This window comes from Pteropus alecto, mitochondrion (assembly GCF_000325575.1).
Source record: "Pteropus alecto mitochondrion, complete genome".
In the NCBI taxonomy this organism is placed as follows: Eukaryota; Metazoa; Chordata; class Mammalia; order Chiroptera; family Pteropodidae; genus Pteropus; species Pteropus alecto.
In genome coordinates, this window is record NC_023122.1 from 1 (window position 1) to 15788 (window position 15788).

The 15788-nt window shown below is 41.4% G+C and overlaps 13 protein-coding genes and 22 non-coding genes across 35 annotated transcripts, besides 4 other annotated features; 26 read left to right on the top strand and 9 right to left on the bottom strand. All coding sequences in view use genetic code 2, as the record gives it.

The window, feature by feature from the left end:
* trnF-gaa lies at nucleotides 1–69 on the top strand. Its single transcript has one exon. It is a non-coding gene; the product is annotated as a tRNA-Phe (tRNA).
* Nucleotides 70–1034, top strand: an rRNA (s-rRNA).
* Nucleotides 1035–1036: 2 nt separating this feature from the next.
* trnV-uac lies at nucleotides 1037–1104 on the top strand. Its single transcript has one exon. It is a non-coding gene; the product is annotated as a tRNA-Val (tRNA).
* Nucleotides 1105–2672, top strand: an rRNA (l-rRNA).
* Nucleotides 2673–2677: 5 nt separating this feature from the next.
* Nucleotides 2678–2752, top strand: trnL-uaa. Its single transcript has one exon. It is a non-coding gene; the product is annotated as a tRNA-Leu (tRNA).
* A 2-nt stretch (nucleotides 2753–2754) lies between these two features.
* ND1 (NADH dehydrogenase subunit 1) lies at nucleotides 2755–3710 on the top strand. The gene has a single exon. A coding segment is annotated over exon 1 (956 nt).
* trnI-gau lies at nucleotides 3711–3779 on the top strand. Its single transcript has one exon. It is a non-coding gene; the product is annotated as a tRNA-Ile (tRNA).
* Nucleotides 3777–3849, bottom strand: trnQ-uug. The gene has a single exon. It is a non-coding gene; the product is annotated as a tRNA-Gln (tRNA).
* Nucleotides 3850–3918, top strand: trnM-cau. Its single transcript has one exon. It is a non-coding gene; the product is annotated as a tRNA-Met (tRNA).
* ND2 (NADH dehydrogenase subunit 2) lies at nucleotides 3919–4960 on the top strand. The gene has a single exon. A coding segment is annotated over exon 1 (1042 nt).
* On the top strand, nucleotides 4961–5029 carry trnW-uca. Its single transcript has one exon. It is a non-coding gene; the product is annotated as a tRNA-Trp (tRNA).
* Nucleotides 5030–5033: 4 nt separating this feature from the next.
* trnA-ugc lies at nucleotides 5034–5102 on the bottom strand. Its single transcript has one exon. It is a non-coding gene; the product is annotated as a tRNA-Ala (tRNA).
* Nucleotide 5103: 1 nt separating this feature from the next.
* Nucleotides 5104–5176, bottom strand: trnN-guu. The gene has a single exon. It is a non-coding gene; the product is annotated as a tRNA-Asn (tRNA).
* Nucleotides 5177–5212: an origin of replication (origin of L-strand replication).
* trnC-gca lies at nucleotides 5213–5280 on the bottom strand. The gene has a single exon. It is a non-coding gene; the product is annotated as a tRNA-Cys (tRNA).
* Nucleotides 5281–5347, bottom strand: trnY-gua. The gene has a single exon. It is a non-coding gene; the product is annotated as a tRNA-Tyr (tRNA).
* A 1-nt stretch (nucleotide 5348) lies between these two features.
* Nucleotides 5349–6893, top strand: COX1 (cytochrome c oxidase subunit I). The gene has a single exon. It carries the CDS (start codon nucleotides 5349–5351, stop codon nucleotides 6891–6893), a length of 1545 nt encoding a protein of 514 aa, YP_008965256.1.
* On the bottom strand, nucleotides 6891–6959 carry trnK-cuu. The gene has a single exon. It is a non-coding gene; the product is annotated as a tRNA-Ser (tRNA).
* Nucleotides 6960–6966: 7 nt separating this feature from the next.
* On the top strand, nucleotides 6967–7033 carry trnD-guc. Its single transcript has one exon. It is a non-coding gene; the product is annotated as a tRNA-Asp (tRNA).
* COX2 (cytochrome c oxidase subunit II) lies at nucleotides 7034–7717 on the top strand. Its single transcript has one exon. It carries the CDS (start codon nucleotides 7034–7036, stop codon nucleotides 7715–7717), a length of 684 nt encoding a protein of 227 aa, YP_008965257.1.
* Nucleotides 7718–7720: 3 nt separating this feature from the next.
* On the top strand, nucleotides 7721–7791 carry trnL-aag. The gene has a single exon. It is a non-coding gene; the product is annotated as a tRNA-Lys (tRNA).
* Nucleotide 7792: 1 nt separating this feature from the next.
* On the top strand, nucleotides 7793–7996 carry ATP8 (ATP synthase F0 subunit 8). The gene has a single exon. It carries the CDS (start codon nucleotides 7793–7795, stop codon nucleotides 7994–7996), a length of 204 nt encoding a protein of 67 aa, YP_008965258.1.
* Nucleotides 7954–8634, top strand: ATP6 (ATP synthase F0 subunit 6). The gene has a single exon. It carries the CDS (start codon nucleotides 7954–7956, stop codon nucleotides 8632–8634), a length of 681 nt encoding a protein of 226 aa, YP_008965259.1.
* COX3 (cytochrome c oxidase subunit III) lies at nucleotides 8634–9417 on the top strand. Its single transcript has one exon. A coding segment is annotated over exon 1 (784 nt).
* On the top strand, nucleotides 9418–9485 carry trnG-ucc. The gene has a single exon. It is a non-coding gene; the product is annotated as a tRNA-Gly (tRNA).
* On the top strand, nucleotides 9486–9833 carry ND3 (NADH dehydrogenase subunit 3). Its single transcript has one exon. It carries the CDS (start codon nucleotides 9486–9488, stop codon nucleotides 9831–9833), a length of 348 nt encoding a protein of 115 aa, YP_008965261.1.
* A 1-nt stretch (nucleotide 9834) lies between these two features.
* Nucleotides 9835–9902, top strand: trnR-ucg. The gene has a single exon. It is a non-coding gene; the product is annotated as a tRNA-Arg (tRNA).
* ND4L (NADH dehydrogenase subunit 4L) lies at nucleotides 9903–10199 on the top strand. Its single transcript has one exon. It carries the CDS (start codon nucleotides 9903–9905, stop codon nucleotides 10197–10199), a length of 297 nt encoding a protein of 98 aa, YP_008965262.1.
* Nucleotides 10193–11570, top strand: ND4 (NADH dehydrogenase subunit 4). The gene has a single exon. A coding segment is annotated over exon 1 (1378 nt).
* trnH-gug lies at nucleotides 11571–11638 on the top strand. The gene has a single exon. It is a non-coding gene; the product is annotated as a tRNA-His (tRNA).
* trnS-gcu lies at nucleotides 11639–11697 on the top strand. The gene has a single exon. It is a non-coding gene; the product is annotated as a tRNA-Ser (tRNA).
* A 4-nt stretch (nucleotides 11698–11701) lies between these two features.
* On the top strand, nucleotides 11702–11771 carry trnL-uag. The gene has a single exon. It is a non-coding gene; the product is annotated as a tRNA-Leu (tRNA).
* ND5 (NADH dehydrogenase subunit 5) lies at nucleotides 11772–13574 on the top strand. The gene has a single exon. The coding sequence runs from the start codon at nucleotides 11772–11774 to the stop codon at nucleotides 13572–13574; it is 1803 nt and encodes a 600-aa protein (YP_008965264.1).
* ND6 (NADH dehydrogenase subunit 6) lies at nucleotides 13571–14098 on the bottom strand. Its single transcript has one exon. It carries the CDS (start codon nucleotides 14096–14098, stop codon nucleotides 13571–13573), a length of 528 nt encoding a protein of 175 aa, YP_008965265.1.
* Nucleotides 14099–14167, bottom strand: trnE-uuc. Its single transcript has one exon. It is a non-coding gene; the product is annotated as a tRNA-Glu (tRNA).
* A 4-nt stretch (nucleotides 14168–14171) lies between these two features.
* Nucleotides 14172–15311, top strand: CYTB (cytochrome b). Its single transcript has one exon. The coding sequence runs from the start codon at nucleotides 14172–14174 to the stop codon at nucleotides 15309–15311; it is 1140 nt and encodes a 379-aa protein (YP_008965266.1).
* trnT-ugu lies at nucleotides 15311–15379 on the top strand. Its single transcript has one exon. It is a non-coding gene; the product is annotated as a tRNA-Thr (tRNA).
* trnP-ugg lies at nucleotides 15379–15444 on the bottom strand. The gene has a single exon. It is a non-coding gene; the product is annotated as a tRNA-Pro (tRNA).
* Nucleotides 15445–15788: part of a D loop (control region) that runs on past the window's edge.

Genomic DNA, 15788 nt, shown 5'->3' on the forward strand with positions numbered 1-15788 from the left:
GTTAATGTAGCTTAACTATAAAGCAAGGCACTGAAAATGCCTAGATGAGTATACACTACTCCATAAACACAAAGGTTTGGTCCTAGCCCTTCTATTAGCCATCAGTAGGATTACACATGCAAGTATCAGCACCCCGGTGAAAACGCCCTTTCAATCATCAGTGATAAAAAGGAGCGGGTATCAAGCACACTGTACAAGTAGCTAAAGACACCTCGCCTAGCCACACCCCCACGGGATACAGCAGTGACAAAAATTAAGCCATGAACGAAAGTTTGACTAAGCCATACTGACCCATAGGGTTGGTAAATTTCGTGCCAGCCACCGCGGTCATACGATTAACCCAAGTTAATAGATAAACGGCGTAAAACGTGTTAAGGAAATCATCCACCCAATAAAGTTAAATCTTAGACTATGCTGTAGAAAGCTTTAGCCCAGATAAAAATAAACCACGAAGGTGACTTTAAACAATCCGATCACACGATAGCTAAGACACAAACTGGGATTAGATACCCCACTATGCTTGGCCCTAAACCTAAGTAGCCGAAACAACGATGCTACTCGCCAGAGTACTACTAGCAACAGCTTAAAACTCAAAGGACTTGGCGGTGCTTTACATCCCTCTAGAGGAGCCTGTTCTGTAATCGATAAACCCCGATAAACCTCACCAACTCTTGCTAATACAGCCTATATACCGCCATCTTCAGCAAACCCTAAAAAGGAAGCAAAGTAAGCAAAACCATAAAACATAAAAACGTTAGGTCAAGGTGTAGCCTATGAGTTGGAAAGAAATGGGCTACATTTTCTAGCATAGAATACCAACGAAAATTTTCGTGAAACCGAAAATAGAAGGAGGATTTAGTAGTAAATTAAGAATAGAGAGCTTAATTGAATAAGGCCATGAAGCACGCACACACCGCCCGTCACCCTCCTCAAGTATAAAGATACAAATACTCAACCCTATTAATAAATGTACACGCATATGAGAGGAGATAAGTCGTAACAAGGTAAGCGTACTGGAAAGTGCGCTTGGATAAATCAAAGTGTAGCTTATACAAAGCACCTGGCCTACACCCAGAAGATTCCATACAACAATGGCCACTTTGAACAAATGCTAGCCCATACAAATATAAACTCAACTAACAATACAAAATAAAACAAAACATTTACCCTAACTAAAGTATAGGAGATAGAAATTTTAATCTGGCGCTATAGAGAAAGTACCGCAAGGGAATGGTGAAAGACAAATTAAAAGTAAAAAACAGCAAAGCTTACCCCTTGTACCTTTTGCATAATGATTTAACTAGAGCAGCTCGACGAAGAGAACTAAAGCCGAATAACCCGAAACCAGACGAGCTACCTAAGAGCAGCAAAAGAGCCAACTCGTCTATGTAGCAAAATAGTGAGAAGACTTTTAGGTAGTGGTGAAAAGCCTACCGAGCCTGGTGATAGCTGGTTGTCCAGAATAGAATTTTAGTTCGACTTTAAGTCATGCCTAAAAAAATCACAGTTCAAATGCAGACTTAAAATGTAATCTAAGAGGGTACAGCCTCTTAGAAACAGGATACAACCTTGACTAGAGAGTAAGCACCACAAAAATTCATAGTTGGCCTAAAAGCAGCCACCAATTGAGAAAGCGTTCAAGCTCAACAACTAACCCAAGTTCTAATCCAAAAAATTATACGCGAACCCCTAGCCCGACCACTGGACCACTCTATCATAAAATAGAGGAAATACTGTTAATATGAGTAACAAGAACTAGTTTCTCCCTGCACAAGCTTATATCAGAACGGATGACCCACTGATAATTAACAACAAAACAAATCCAACACCACAAGTAAAAGATTTATTGAACCAACTGTTAACCCAACACAGGAGTGCACTTAAGGGAAAGATTAAAAGAAGTAAAAGGAACTCGGCAAACACAAACCCCGCCTGTTTACCAAAAACATCACCTCTAGCATAGCAACTATTAGAGGCACTGCCTGCCCAGTGACATCTGTTAAACGGCCGCGGTATCCTGACCGTGCAAAGGTAGCATAATCATTTGTTCTCTAAATAAGGACTTGTATGAATGGCCACACGAGGGTTTTACTGTCTCTTACTTCCAATCAGTGAAATTGACCCTCCCGTGAAGAGGCGGGAATATACAAATAAGACGAGAAGACCCTATGGAGCTTTAATTAATTAGTCCAATAAATAAACAACTTACACTTCTAAGGAAAACAAGAGACCTTTTAATGGGCTAACAATTTAGGTTGGGGCGACCTCGGAATACAAAATAACTTCCGAGAGACAAAACCTTAGACCAACAAGTCAACGGATTCAGTCATTTATTGATCCAAAAAATTGATCAACGGAACAAGTTACCCTAGGGATAACAGCGCAATCCTATTTGAGAGTCCATATCGATAATAGGGTTTACGACCTCGATGTTGGATCAGGACATCCCAATGGTGCAGCCGCTATTAATGGTTCGTTTGTTCAACGATTAAAGTCCTACGTGATCTGAGTTCAGACCGGAGCAATCCAGGTCGGTTTCTATCTATTTTGTGCTTCTCCCAGTACGAAAGGACAAGAGAAACAGGGCCTACTTAACACAAGCGCCCTCAAAGCCAACAGATGACACAATCTCAATCTGATAGCAACAGCACAACTCAACCCGAAAACAGGGTTAAACGTTAGGATGGCAGAGCCCGGCAATTGCATAAAACTTAAGCTTTTATAATCAGAGGTTCAACTCCTCTTCCTAACAATATGTTCATAGTCAACCTTTTAACAATAATTGTTCCCATCCTCCTGGCCGTAGCCTTTCTAACCCTTATTGAACGAAAAGTATTAGGGTACATACAACTCCGCAAAGGACCTAACGTAGTAGGCCCTTATGGTCTACTACAACCCATAGCCGACGCCCTAAAACTATTTATTAAAGAACCATTACGTCCCCTCACATCCTCCCCATCCATATTCATCATCGCACCAATCTTAGCCCTTACTCTAGCCCTAACAATATGAATCCCACTGCCAATACCTCACCCACTAATCAACATAAACCTAGCCGTACTATTTATGCTAGCCATATCCAGCCTAGCCGTATATTCTATCCTATGATCTGGCTGAGCCTCAAACTCGAAGTACGCACTAATCGGAGCAATACGAGCGGTAGCACAGACAATTTCCTATGAAGTTACACTGGCTATCATTCTTCTATCCGTGCTACTTCTAAGCGGGTCATTCTCACTATCAACACTGATTATTACCCAAGAACACACATGACTCATATTATCCTCATGACCACTAGCCATAATATGATTTATCTCCACGTTGGCCGAAACAAATCGAGCCCCATTTGACTTGACCGAAGGAGAGTCAGAGCTAGTCTCCGGATTCAACGTAGAATATGCAGGAGGACCATTCGCCCTCTTCTTCATAGCGGAGTATGCCAATATCATCATAATAAACACCCTAACGGCCATCCTATTTATGGGAGCATTCCACGACCCCACAATACCTGAACTATATACCCTCAACCTAATTATTAAAACCCTGCTACTAACAGTGTTTTTCCTATGAATCCGAGCATCCTACCCACGATTCCGATATGACCAACTAATACACTTACTATGAAAAAATTTTCTACCCCTCACACTGGCTCTGTGCATATGACACGTGGCCATACCAATTACCATAGCAGGAATTCCACCACAAACATAAGAAATATGTCTGACAAAAGAGTTACTTTGATAGAGTAAATAATAGAGGTGAAAGCCCTCTTATTTCTAGGATAATAGGACTCGAACCTACTCCGAAGAATTCAAAAATCTTAGTGCTACCATATTACACCATATCCTAAGTAAGGTCAGCTAAATAAGCTATCGGGCCCATACCCCGAAAATGTTGGTTCATATCCTTCCCGTACTAATAAACCCCCTGATCTTTACCATAATTATATCAACCGTTATACTAGGAACAGCTATTGTAGCAACAAGCTCTCACTGACTCATAGCATGAATCGGATTTGAAATAAACATACTAACCATTATCCCAATCCTAATGAAAAAATACAACCCCCGATCCATAGAAGCATCAACCAAATATTTCCTAACACAAGCAACCGCATCAATGCTACTAATATTAGCTGTAACCATAAACCTAGTATATTCAGGCCAATGATCCATCACAAAACCACTCAACCCAATAGCGTCAACCATTATAACACTGGCAATAGCTATAAAACTTGGGCTATCTCCCTTCCACTTCTGAGTGCCAGAGGTCACACAAGGCATCTCCCTGCCATCAGGCCTAATCCTCCTGACCTGACAAAAACTAGCCCCAATATCCATCCTCTACCAAATTTCATCAACAATCAACCTGGACCTACTCATAATACTATCAATTCTGTCCATTGCCATCGGAGGCTGAGGAGGCCTCAACCAGACCCAACTACGAAAAATTATAGCCTACTCATCCATCGCCCACATAGGGTGAATAACAGCCATCTTAACATACAACCCAACAATAACCTTACTAAACCTGGTAATCTATATCCTACTAACAACCACAACATTCATAATGTTCATGTTAAACTCCACAACAACAACACTATCCTTATCTCACACATGAAACAAAACACCCCTACTCACCACAGCCATCCTACTCACCATGCTATCACTGGGAGGTCTACCCCCACTGTCTGGGTTTATACCAAAATGAATGATTATTCAAGAGCTGACAAAAAACGACAGCGTAATTATACCAACCGCAATAGCCGTCATAGCACTACTAAACCTATATTTCTACATACGCCTCACATATTCCACATCACTGACAATGTTCCCTTCAACAAACAGTATAAAAATAAAATGACAGTTCAACTACACCAAACCAACAACCTACCTATCACCCCTAATCATCCTATCTACCCTGATCCTACCGCTATCTCCAATACTGGCATTACTGGAATAGGAATTTAGGTTAAACATAGACCAAGGGCCTTCAAAGCCCTAAGTAAATGCAATACATTTAATTCCTGACTGTAAGGACTGCAAGACTATATCTTACATCAATTGAATGCAAATCAACCACTTTAATTAAGCTAAGCCCTTACTAGATTGGTGGGCTCCAACCCCACGAAAATTTAGTTAACAGCTAAATACCCTAATCAACTGGCTTCAATCTAACTTCTCCCGCCTTAAAAGAAAAAAAAAGGCGGGAGAAGCCCCGGCAGGGTTAGAGCTGCTTCTCCGAATTTGCAATTCGACATGTTACATACACTACGAGGCTTGGTAAAAAGAGGACTTACACCTCTGTCTTTAGATTTACAGTCTAATGCCTACTCAGCCATTTTACCTATGTTCATAAATCGTTGACTCTTTTCAACCAACCACAAAGATATTGGCACTCTATACCTACTATTTGGCGCCTGAGCTGGCATAGTTGGAACAGCCCTCAGCCTGCTAATCCGGGCAGAACTGGGCCAGCCAGGAACTCTATTGGGCGACGATCAAATCTATAACGTAATCGTGACAGCCCATGCATTTGTAATAATCTTCTTTATGGTTATACCAATCATAATTGGAGGCTTCGGAAACTGGCTCGTACCACTAATGATTGGAGCCCCGGATATGGCATTTCCCCGAATAAACAACATGAGCTTCTGACTTCTACCTCCATCGTTCCTACTTTTACTAGCCTCATCAACGGTAGAGGCCGGTGCTGGAACTGGATGAACAGTGTACCCACCTCTAGCCGGTAATCTAGCACACGCCGGAGCCTCAGTAGACCTAGCAATCTTCTCGCTTCACTTAGCTGGTATTTCGTCAATCCTAGGCGCTATTAATTTCATTACCACTATTATCAATATAAAACCTCCGGCCCTATCCCAGTATCAAACTCCCCTATTCGTTTGATCCGTCCTAATCACGGCTGTCTTACTCCTTCTGTCTCTGCCAGTACTAGCCGCCGGAATCACAATACTACTAACAGACCGTAACCTAAATACAACCTTTTTCGACCCTGCAGGAGGGGGAGACCCAATCCTGTACCAGCATCTGTTTTGATTCTTCGGCCACCCGGAAGTCTATATTCTTATTCTACCAGGTTTCGGAATAATTTCACATATTGTTACCTATTACTCTGGCAAAAAAGAGCCATTCGGATATATAGGCATAGTATGGGCCATAATATCAATTGGATTCCTCGGCTTTATCGTATGAGCCCACCACATGTTCACAGTAGGTATAGACGTTGACACACGGGCGTACTTCACTTCCGCAACCATAATCATCGCTATTCCAACAGGAGTAAAAGTATTTAGCTGACTAGCCACCCTGCACGGAGGCAATATCAAATGATCTCCAGCAATATTATGAGCACTAGGCTTCATTTTTCTATTTACAGTTGGAGGCTTGACTGGTATTGTCCTAGCCAACTCCTCACTTGACATTGTACTTCACGACACATATTATGTAGTAGCACATTTCCACTATGTCCTATCCATAGGAGCTGTATTCGCTATCATGGGAGGATTCGTCCACTGATTCCCACTATTTTCAGGATATACTCTAAATCAAACCTGAGCAAAAATCCATTTCCTTATTATATTTGTAGGTGTAAATATAACCTTCTTCCCTCAGCACTTCCTAGGTCTGTCAGGCATACCACGACGCTACTCAGACTACCCAGACGCGTACACAACTTGAAATACAGTATCCTCCATAGGATCATTTATCTCACTAACCGCAGTAATCCTCATAGTATTTATAATCTGAGAGGCCTTCGCCTCAAAACGAGAGGTGTCGACCGTAGAGCTAACTACTACAAACCTAGAGTGACTACACGGGTGTCCCCCACCATACCACACGTTTGAAGAACCTACATACGTTAACCCAAAATAAGAAAGGAAGGATTCGAACCCCCAAAAATTGGTTTCAAGCCAACATCATAACCACTATGTCTTTCTCCACTAGAGAGGTATTAGTAAAATTTACATAACTTTGTCAAAGTTAAATTATAGGTGGAACCCCTATATACCTCTATGGCATACCCTTTCCAACTAGGTTTCCAAGACGCAACATCCCCTATTATAGAAGAACTTCTGCACTTCCACGACCACGCACTAATAATCGTCTTCCTAATCAGCTCTCTCGTACTATATCTAATTTCAGTAATGTTAACAACTAGCCTAACCCACACTAGCACCATGGACGCACAGGAGGTAGAAACCATCTGAACTATTCTGCCAGCTATCATCCTAATTATAATTGCACTCCCCTCCCTTCGAATCCTATATATAATGGACGAAATTAATAATCCCTATTTAACTGTAAAAACCATAGGTCACCAATGATATTGAAGTTATGAGTACACAGATTACGAAGACTTAACCTTCGACTCCTATATGGTCCCAACACAAGACTTAAAACCTGGAGAGCTGCGACTTCTAGAAGTTGACAACCGAGTAGTACTACCCATGGAACTGACCATTCGAATGCTAATTTCATCTGAAGACGTATTACACTCATGAGCCGTCCCATCCCTGGGCCTAAAAACAGATGCAATCCCAGGACGCCTAAATCAGACAACGCTACTATCTACACGGCCAGGCCTATATTACGGCCAATGCTCCGAAATTTGCGGATCAAATCACAGCTTCATACCAATTGTCCTTGAACTAGTCCCCCTAAAGTATTTCGAAAAATGATCCTCGTCCATACTGTAAAATCATTAAGAAGCTTATTCTAAAGCGTTAACCTTTTAAGTTAAAGATTGGAAGTACCAACCTCCCCTTAATGAAATGCCACAGCTCGACACATCCACATGATTCATCACTATCCTATCCATAATCCTCACATTATATATTATTATACAATTAAAAATCTCAAAACATTTATACTACCAAAACCCAGAACCGACCGTCACAAAGTCAACAAAACATTCAACCCCATGAGAAGACAAATGAACGAAAATCTATTCTCCTCTTTCATTACCCCTACAATAATGGGCCTTCCCATTGTTACACTAATCATTATGTTCCCAACCATGTTATTTCCATCAACTAACCGACTAGTAAACAACCGCCTAGTCGCGATTCAACAATGAGTTATCCACTTGACATCAAAGCAAATAATAGCAATCCATAACCAAACAGGACAAAAATGATCCCTGATACTTATATCACTCATCCTATTTATTGGATCAACAAACCTACTAGGCTTATTACCACATTCCTTCACACCAACAACTCAGCTGTCAATGAATCTAGGGATGGCCATTCCCCTGTGAGCAGGGACAGTAGCTTTAGGGTTTCGCCATAAAACCAAAGCATCCCTAGCCCACTTCCTCCCCCAAGGAACCCCAATCCCCCTGATCCCCATACTTATTGTCATCGAGACAATCAGCTTGTTTATTCAACCAATAGCCCTAGCAGTACGATTAACTGCAAATATTACGGCCGGGCACCTACTAATTCACCTCATCGGAGGAGCTACCCTAGCCCTAATAAACATCAGCACAATAACGGCTCTTATCACATTCATTATCCTAATCCTGTTAACAATCCTTGAATTCGCAGTAGCCCTAATTCAAGCTTACGTATTCACGCTACTAGTAAGTCTATATTTACATGATAACACCTAATGACCCACCAGACACATGCATATCACATAGTAAACCCAAGCCCATGACCCCTGACAGGAGCCTTATCAGCTCTACTACTAACATCCGGATTAGCAATATGATTCCACTTCAACACGCCCTCTATCCTTTTACTAGGCCTACTAACTAATATATTAACCATGTATCAATGGTGACGAGACATCGTACGAGAAAGTACTTTCCAAGGACATCACACACCTATCGTCCAAAAAGGCCTACGCTACGGAATAATCTTATTCATCGTCTCTGAAGTATTCTTCTTTATCGGATTTTTCTGAGCCTTCTACCACTCCAGCCTCGCCCCAACCCCAGAACTAGGAGGATGTTGACCACCTACAGGCATTCACCCCCTAAATCCCCTAGAAGTCCCACTCCTAAATACATCAGTCCTTCTAGCCTCAGGAGTATCAATTACCTGGGCACACCATAGCCTGATAGAAGGTGACCGCAAACCCATACTACATGCTTTACTCACCACAATCCTTCTAGGCGGCTATTTCACCCTGCTTCAAGCCTCAGAGTATTACGAAGCCCCATTCACAATCGCAGATGGGGTATATGGGTCAACATTTTTCGTAGCTACCGGATTTCACGGCCTTCATGTAATTATTGGATCGACATTCCTATTCGTCTGCTTCGTACGACAACTAAAATTCCACTTTACCTCAAAACACCATTTCGGATTCGAAGCCGCTGCCTGATACTGACATTTTGTAGACGTTGTATGACTATTCCTATACGTCTCCATCTATTGATGAGGTTCCTACCCTTTTAGTATAAACAGTACAATTGACTTCCAATCAATTAGCTTCGGTCTAACCCGAAAAAGAGTAATTAACCTAATAATTACACTCCTCACCAATACACTACTGGCATCACTACTAGTGCTAATCGCGTTCTGAATGCCACAAATAAATTCATACGCCGAAAAATCAAGCCCATACGAATGCGGCTTCGACCCAATAGGATCCGCCCGTCTTCCCTTCTCAATAAAGTTCTTCCTAGTAGCAATCACATTCCTCCTCTTTGACCTAGAAATCGCCCTACTCCTACCACTACCATGAGCCGTCCAAACAAGCAACCTAACAATTATACTTACTATATCACTCACTCTAATCTCCTTATTAGCCGTAAGTCTTGCCTACGAGTGGTTCAATAAAGGACTAGAATGAGCTGAATAATTGATAATTAGTTTAATAAAAACAAATGATTTCGACTCATTAGATTATGACCATAACCATAATTATCAAATGGCTTTAACATATATAAATATAGCACTGGCATTCACAGTATCATTACTAGGCCTACTAATATACCGATCCCACCTAATATCTTCACTTCTATGCCTAGAAGGCATGATGTTATCCCTATTCGTAACCATGGCATTAACAATTCTTAACTCTAACTTAGTATTAGCCAGCATAATTCCTATTATCCTACTAGTCTTCGCGGCCTGCGAAGCGGCCCTAGGGCTATCCCTACTAGTAATAGTCTCTAACACATACGGTGTAGACTATGTACAAAACCTAAACCTACTACAATGCTAAAAATTATTATACCAACAATTATACTAATTCCCCTAACCTGATTATCAAAAAACAACATAATCTGAATTAATACTACAGCTCACAGTCTAATCATTACCCTTCTTAGTCTGCCATTACTAAACCAATTCAACGATAACAGCCTAAACCTATCCCTCATATATTTCTCCGACTCACTATCGACCCCGTTACTAATACTGACCATATGACTACTTCCACTAATAATCATCGCAAGCCAATTCCACCTGACCAAAGAAACATATACACGGAAAAAACTTTACATTACAATACTAATCTCACTACAAATTTTTCTCATTATAACATTCACAGCCACGGAACTAATCTTCTTCTACATTCTATTCGAAGCAACCCTAGTACCAACACTAATCATTATCACACGATGAGGCGCCCAAACAGAACGACTAAACGCAGGACTGTACTTCCTGTTCTATACATTAGTAGGATCACTCCCCCTACTAGTTGCATTAATTTACATGCAAAACATTACAGGGTCACTGAACATCCTACTCACCCAATACTGGTCAGAACCACTAGCAAATTCCTGAGGTAACTCCTTTCTATGGCTAGCATGCATAATGGCTTTTATAGTAAAAATACCACTGTACGGCCTACACCTGTGATTACCAAAAGCGCACGTAGAAGCTCCAATCGCCGGCTCCATGGTTCTTGCAGCCGTACTACTAAAACTAGGGGGCTACGGCATGCTACGAATTACTACCGTACTGAATCCAACAACAAACTTCATAGCCTACCCATTCCTAATATTATCCCTCTGAGGGATAATTATAACAAGTTCAATCTGCTTACGCCAAACAGACCTGAAATCGCTAATCGCGTATTCATCTGTTAGTCACATAGCACTAGTAATTGTGGCTGTCCTAATCCAAACCCCCTGAAGTTATATAGGAGCAACAGCTCTTATAGTCGCACACGGACTAACCTCCTCCATACTATTCTGTCTAGCCAACTCAAACTACGAGCGAACCCACAGCCGAACAATAATCCTGGCTCGCGGACTCCAAACTGTACTCCCACTCATGGCCGCCTGATGACTACTAGCCAGCCTAACAAATCTAGCTCTACCACCCTCAATTAACCTAATCGGAGAATTATTTGTAGTCATATCGACATTCTCATGATCCTCAATCTCCATTATTCTAATAGGAATTAACATTGTGATCACTGCTCTCTACTCGCTATATATACTAATCATAACGCAACGAGGCAAACAGACATACCATGTCAATAACATCCCACCATCCTACACCCGGGAAAACACTCTCATGGCCATGCACCTCCTACCCCTACTTCTTCTATCAATTAACCCAAAAATCATTTTGGGTACCCTTTACTGTAAATATAGTTTAAACAAAACGCTAGATTGTGAATCTAGACATAGAGACTAACAACTCTTATTTACCGAAAAAGTATGCAAGAACTGCTAACTCATGCTACCATGTATAAAAACATGGCTTTTTCTACTTACTTTTAAAGGATAGTAGTTATCCGTTGGTCTTAGGAACCAAAAAATTGGTGCAACTCCAAATAAAAGTAATAAACCTATTTACTTCCTCTATATTACTGTCCGTACTGATCCTAATGGCACCAATCGTATCATCGAACTCCAACTTCTACTCCAACAAGCTATACCCAAACTACGTGAAAACTATAGTCTCATACTCATTCCTAGTAAGCCTAATCCCAATAATAATCTTCATCCAATCAGGCCAAGAAACAATACTATCAAACTGACATTGAATATCTATCCAAACTATAAAACTAAGCCTTAGCTTCAAACTAGACTATTTCTCAATGATTTTCATGCCCGTAGCACTATTCGTCACGTGATCCATCATGGAGTTCTCAATATGATATATACACTCAGACCCCTACATCAACCGATTCTTTAAATATCTACTAATATTCCTAGTTACAATAGTAATTCTAGTGACCGCCAACAATCTGTTCCAACTCTTTATCGGCTGAGAGGGAGTTGGAATTATATCATTTCTACTTATCGGCTGATGATATGGACGAACCGATGCCAACACAGCAGCACTACAAGCAATTCTATATAACCGAATTGGAGACATCGGTTTTCTCGTAGCAATAGCATGATTCTTGTCAAACCTCAACACCTGAGAACTTCAACAGATCTTTGCCCTAAACCCCACCAACACCAACCTACCACTCGCCGGACTATTATTAGCAGCAACAGGCAAATCAGCCCAATTTGGACTTCACCCGTGACTCCCATCCGCCATAGAAGGACCAACACCTGTATCAGCCCTATTACACTCCAGCACCATAGTAGTAGCGGGTATTTTCCTATTAATCCGCTTCTACCCACTAACAGAAAACAATAAGACTATTCAAACCGCAATACTATGTCTAGGAGCAATCACCACACTATTTACAGCAATCTGTGCCCTGACCCAAAATGATATCAAAAAGATCGTAGCCTTCTCCACCTCTAGCCAACTAGGCCTCATAATAGTAACAGTCGGTATTAACCAGCCCCACCTAGCATTCCTCCACATCTGCACCCACGCATTTTTCAAAGCGATACTATTTCTATGCTCAGGCTCTATCATCCACAGTCTCAACGACGAGCAAGATATTCGAAAAATAGGAGGCCTATACAAAACCATGCCATTTACTACGACAGCACTAATCACCGGAAGCTTAGCCCTCACAGGAATGCCATTCCTCACAGGATTCTATTCAAAAGACCTAATCATTGAGGCCGCCAACACATCGTACACCAACGCCTGAGCCTTAACACTTACCCTCATCGCAACCTCCCTCACAGCCGTATACAGCACCCGAATTATTTATTTCGCCCTACTAGGACAACCACGATTCCCAACACTTATTCTAATTAATGAAAACAACCCACTGCTAATTAACCCAATCAAACGCCTACTAATAGGAAGCATCTTCGCCGGTTTCATTATCTCCAACAACATCACCCCAACCACCATTCCTCAAATAACAATACCAACGTATCTCAAAATAACAGCCCTATTTGTAACTCTACTAGGCTTTACAGTAGCCCTAGAACTAAATATGGCTACACAAAATCTGAAACTAAACTCCCTCAAATTCTCCAACCTCTTAGGCTACTTCCCAACTATCATACACTTCAAGCCATTCATAAACCTATTTATAAGCCAAAAAGTAGCCTCAATACTCCTAGACATAATCTGACTAGAAAATGTATTACCAAAATCTATTTCCTTATTCCAAGCAAAAACCTCAACATTAATTTCAAGCCAAAAGGGCCAAATCAAACTATATTTCCTATCTTTTCTGATTACACTCGCCCTGAGCCTAATCGTGACAAACTACATCTAACCACCACGAGTAACCTCCATAATAACAACAACCGCAATAAGCAAAGATCACCCAGTAACAATCACCAATCACGTCCCATAACTGTATAAAGAAGAAATTCCAACAGCCTCCTTACTAAAAAACCCGGAATCCTCAACATCATAAATAACCCAGTCCCCCAAGCTACTGAACTCAAATATAAACCCAACACTCCCCTCTTTCAATACGTACAAAACTAACAGCACCTCCATTAGCAACCCAGACACAAACGCCCCAAGAACAACCTTATTTGAAATCCACACCTCCGGATACAATTCCGTAGCCATAGCCGCTGTATAACCAAAAACCACCATTATTCCCCCCAAGTAAATTAAAAACACTATCAAACCAAGAAACGAGCCACTGAAATTTATAACAATACCACACCCGACCCCACCACTAATAATCAACCCAACCCCTCCATAAACGGGAGAGGGCTTAGAAGAAAACCCCACAAACCCAACTACAAACACAGTACTTAAAATAAACACAATATATGTCATCATTATTCCCACATGGACTCTAACCATGACCAATGGCATGAAAAACCACCGTTGTACTTCAACTACAAGAACCACAATGACAAACATCCGCAAATCACACCCACTATTCAAAATTATCAACGACTCACTGATCGACCTACCCGCCCCATCAAGTATTTCCTCATGATGAAACTTCGGCTCACTACTAGGCATCTGCTTAGCCATCCAAATCCTAACAGGATTATTCCTAGCTATACACTACACTTCAGACACAACAACCGCTTTCCAATCCGTGACCCATATCTGCCGAGACGTAAATTACGGATGAATTCTGCGTTATTTACATGCTAACGGAGCATCCATATTCTTCATCTGCCTATTCTTACATGTAGGCCGAGGCCTCTACTACGGATCTTATATCTACAAAGAAACCTGAAACGTAGGTGTTATTCTCCTATTTGCCGTAATAGCAACAGCCTTCATGGGATACGTACTCCCATGAGGCCAAATATCATTCTGAGGGGCAACAGTCATTACCAATCTACTCTCAGCAATCCCCTATATCGGGACGAACCTAGTAGAATGAATCTGAGGAGGATTCTCAGTAGACAAAGCCACCCTAACACGATTCTTCGCTTTCCACTTCCTCCTCCCATTTATCATCTCAGCCCTAGTTTTAGTCCACCTTCTCTTCCTTCATGAAACCGGCTCGAACAACCCAACAGGAATCCCATCAGACTCAGACATAATTCCATTTCACCCATATTACACAATCAAAGACATACTAGGCGCATTAGCCATAGTCCTAGCACTCTTAATATTAGTCCTGTTTTCTCCCGATCTCCTGGGGGACCCAGACAACTATATCCCGGCCAACCCATTAAACACCCCTCCACACATTAAGCCAGAATGATACTTCCTGTTCGCGTACGCCATTTTACGATCTATCCCCAACAAACTTGGAGGAGTCCTAGCTCTAGTCCTATCAATCCTAATCCTAATTCTAATGCCACTCCTACACACATCAAAACAACGAAGCATAATATTCCGACCACTCAGCCAATGCATATTCTGACTCTTAGTGGCCGATCTACTAACACTAACCTGAATCGGCGGACAACCCGTCGAACACCCATTTATCATTATCGGCCAACTAGCATCCATCCTATATTTCCTTCTTATCCTAGTCCTGATACCTATTACAAGCATCGTAGAAAACCATCTCCTAAAATGAAGGTCTATGTAGTATATAAATTACACTGGTCTTGTAAACCAGAAAAGGGGAGCAACCATCCCCCAAAGACTCAAGGAAGAAACCCAAGTTCCACCATCAACACCCAAAGCTGATATTCTACTTAAACTATTCCTTGAAACCCTATGTAATTCGTGCATAATATTATCTACCCCATAACTGTACAGTACATACATGTATAATAGTACATAACTGTCCCACCACATGAATATCCACCGACACATGAACTCAATGTAATCCAACACTCAATTATAACACCAACAGCAACGCTCAGAACAACACGCATATCCCAATCCAATGTGAATGCCTGACCTGACATAGTACATCCAATTCTTTACCGTACATACCCCATTAAACTTATCAAACTTGCACGAACTACACGCATATCACCTCCAAATGGTTATTTCACGACTCCCCAACTCACGTGAAACCAACAACCCTTGTGAAAAGTATCCCTCTTCT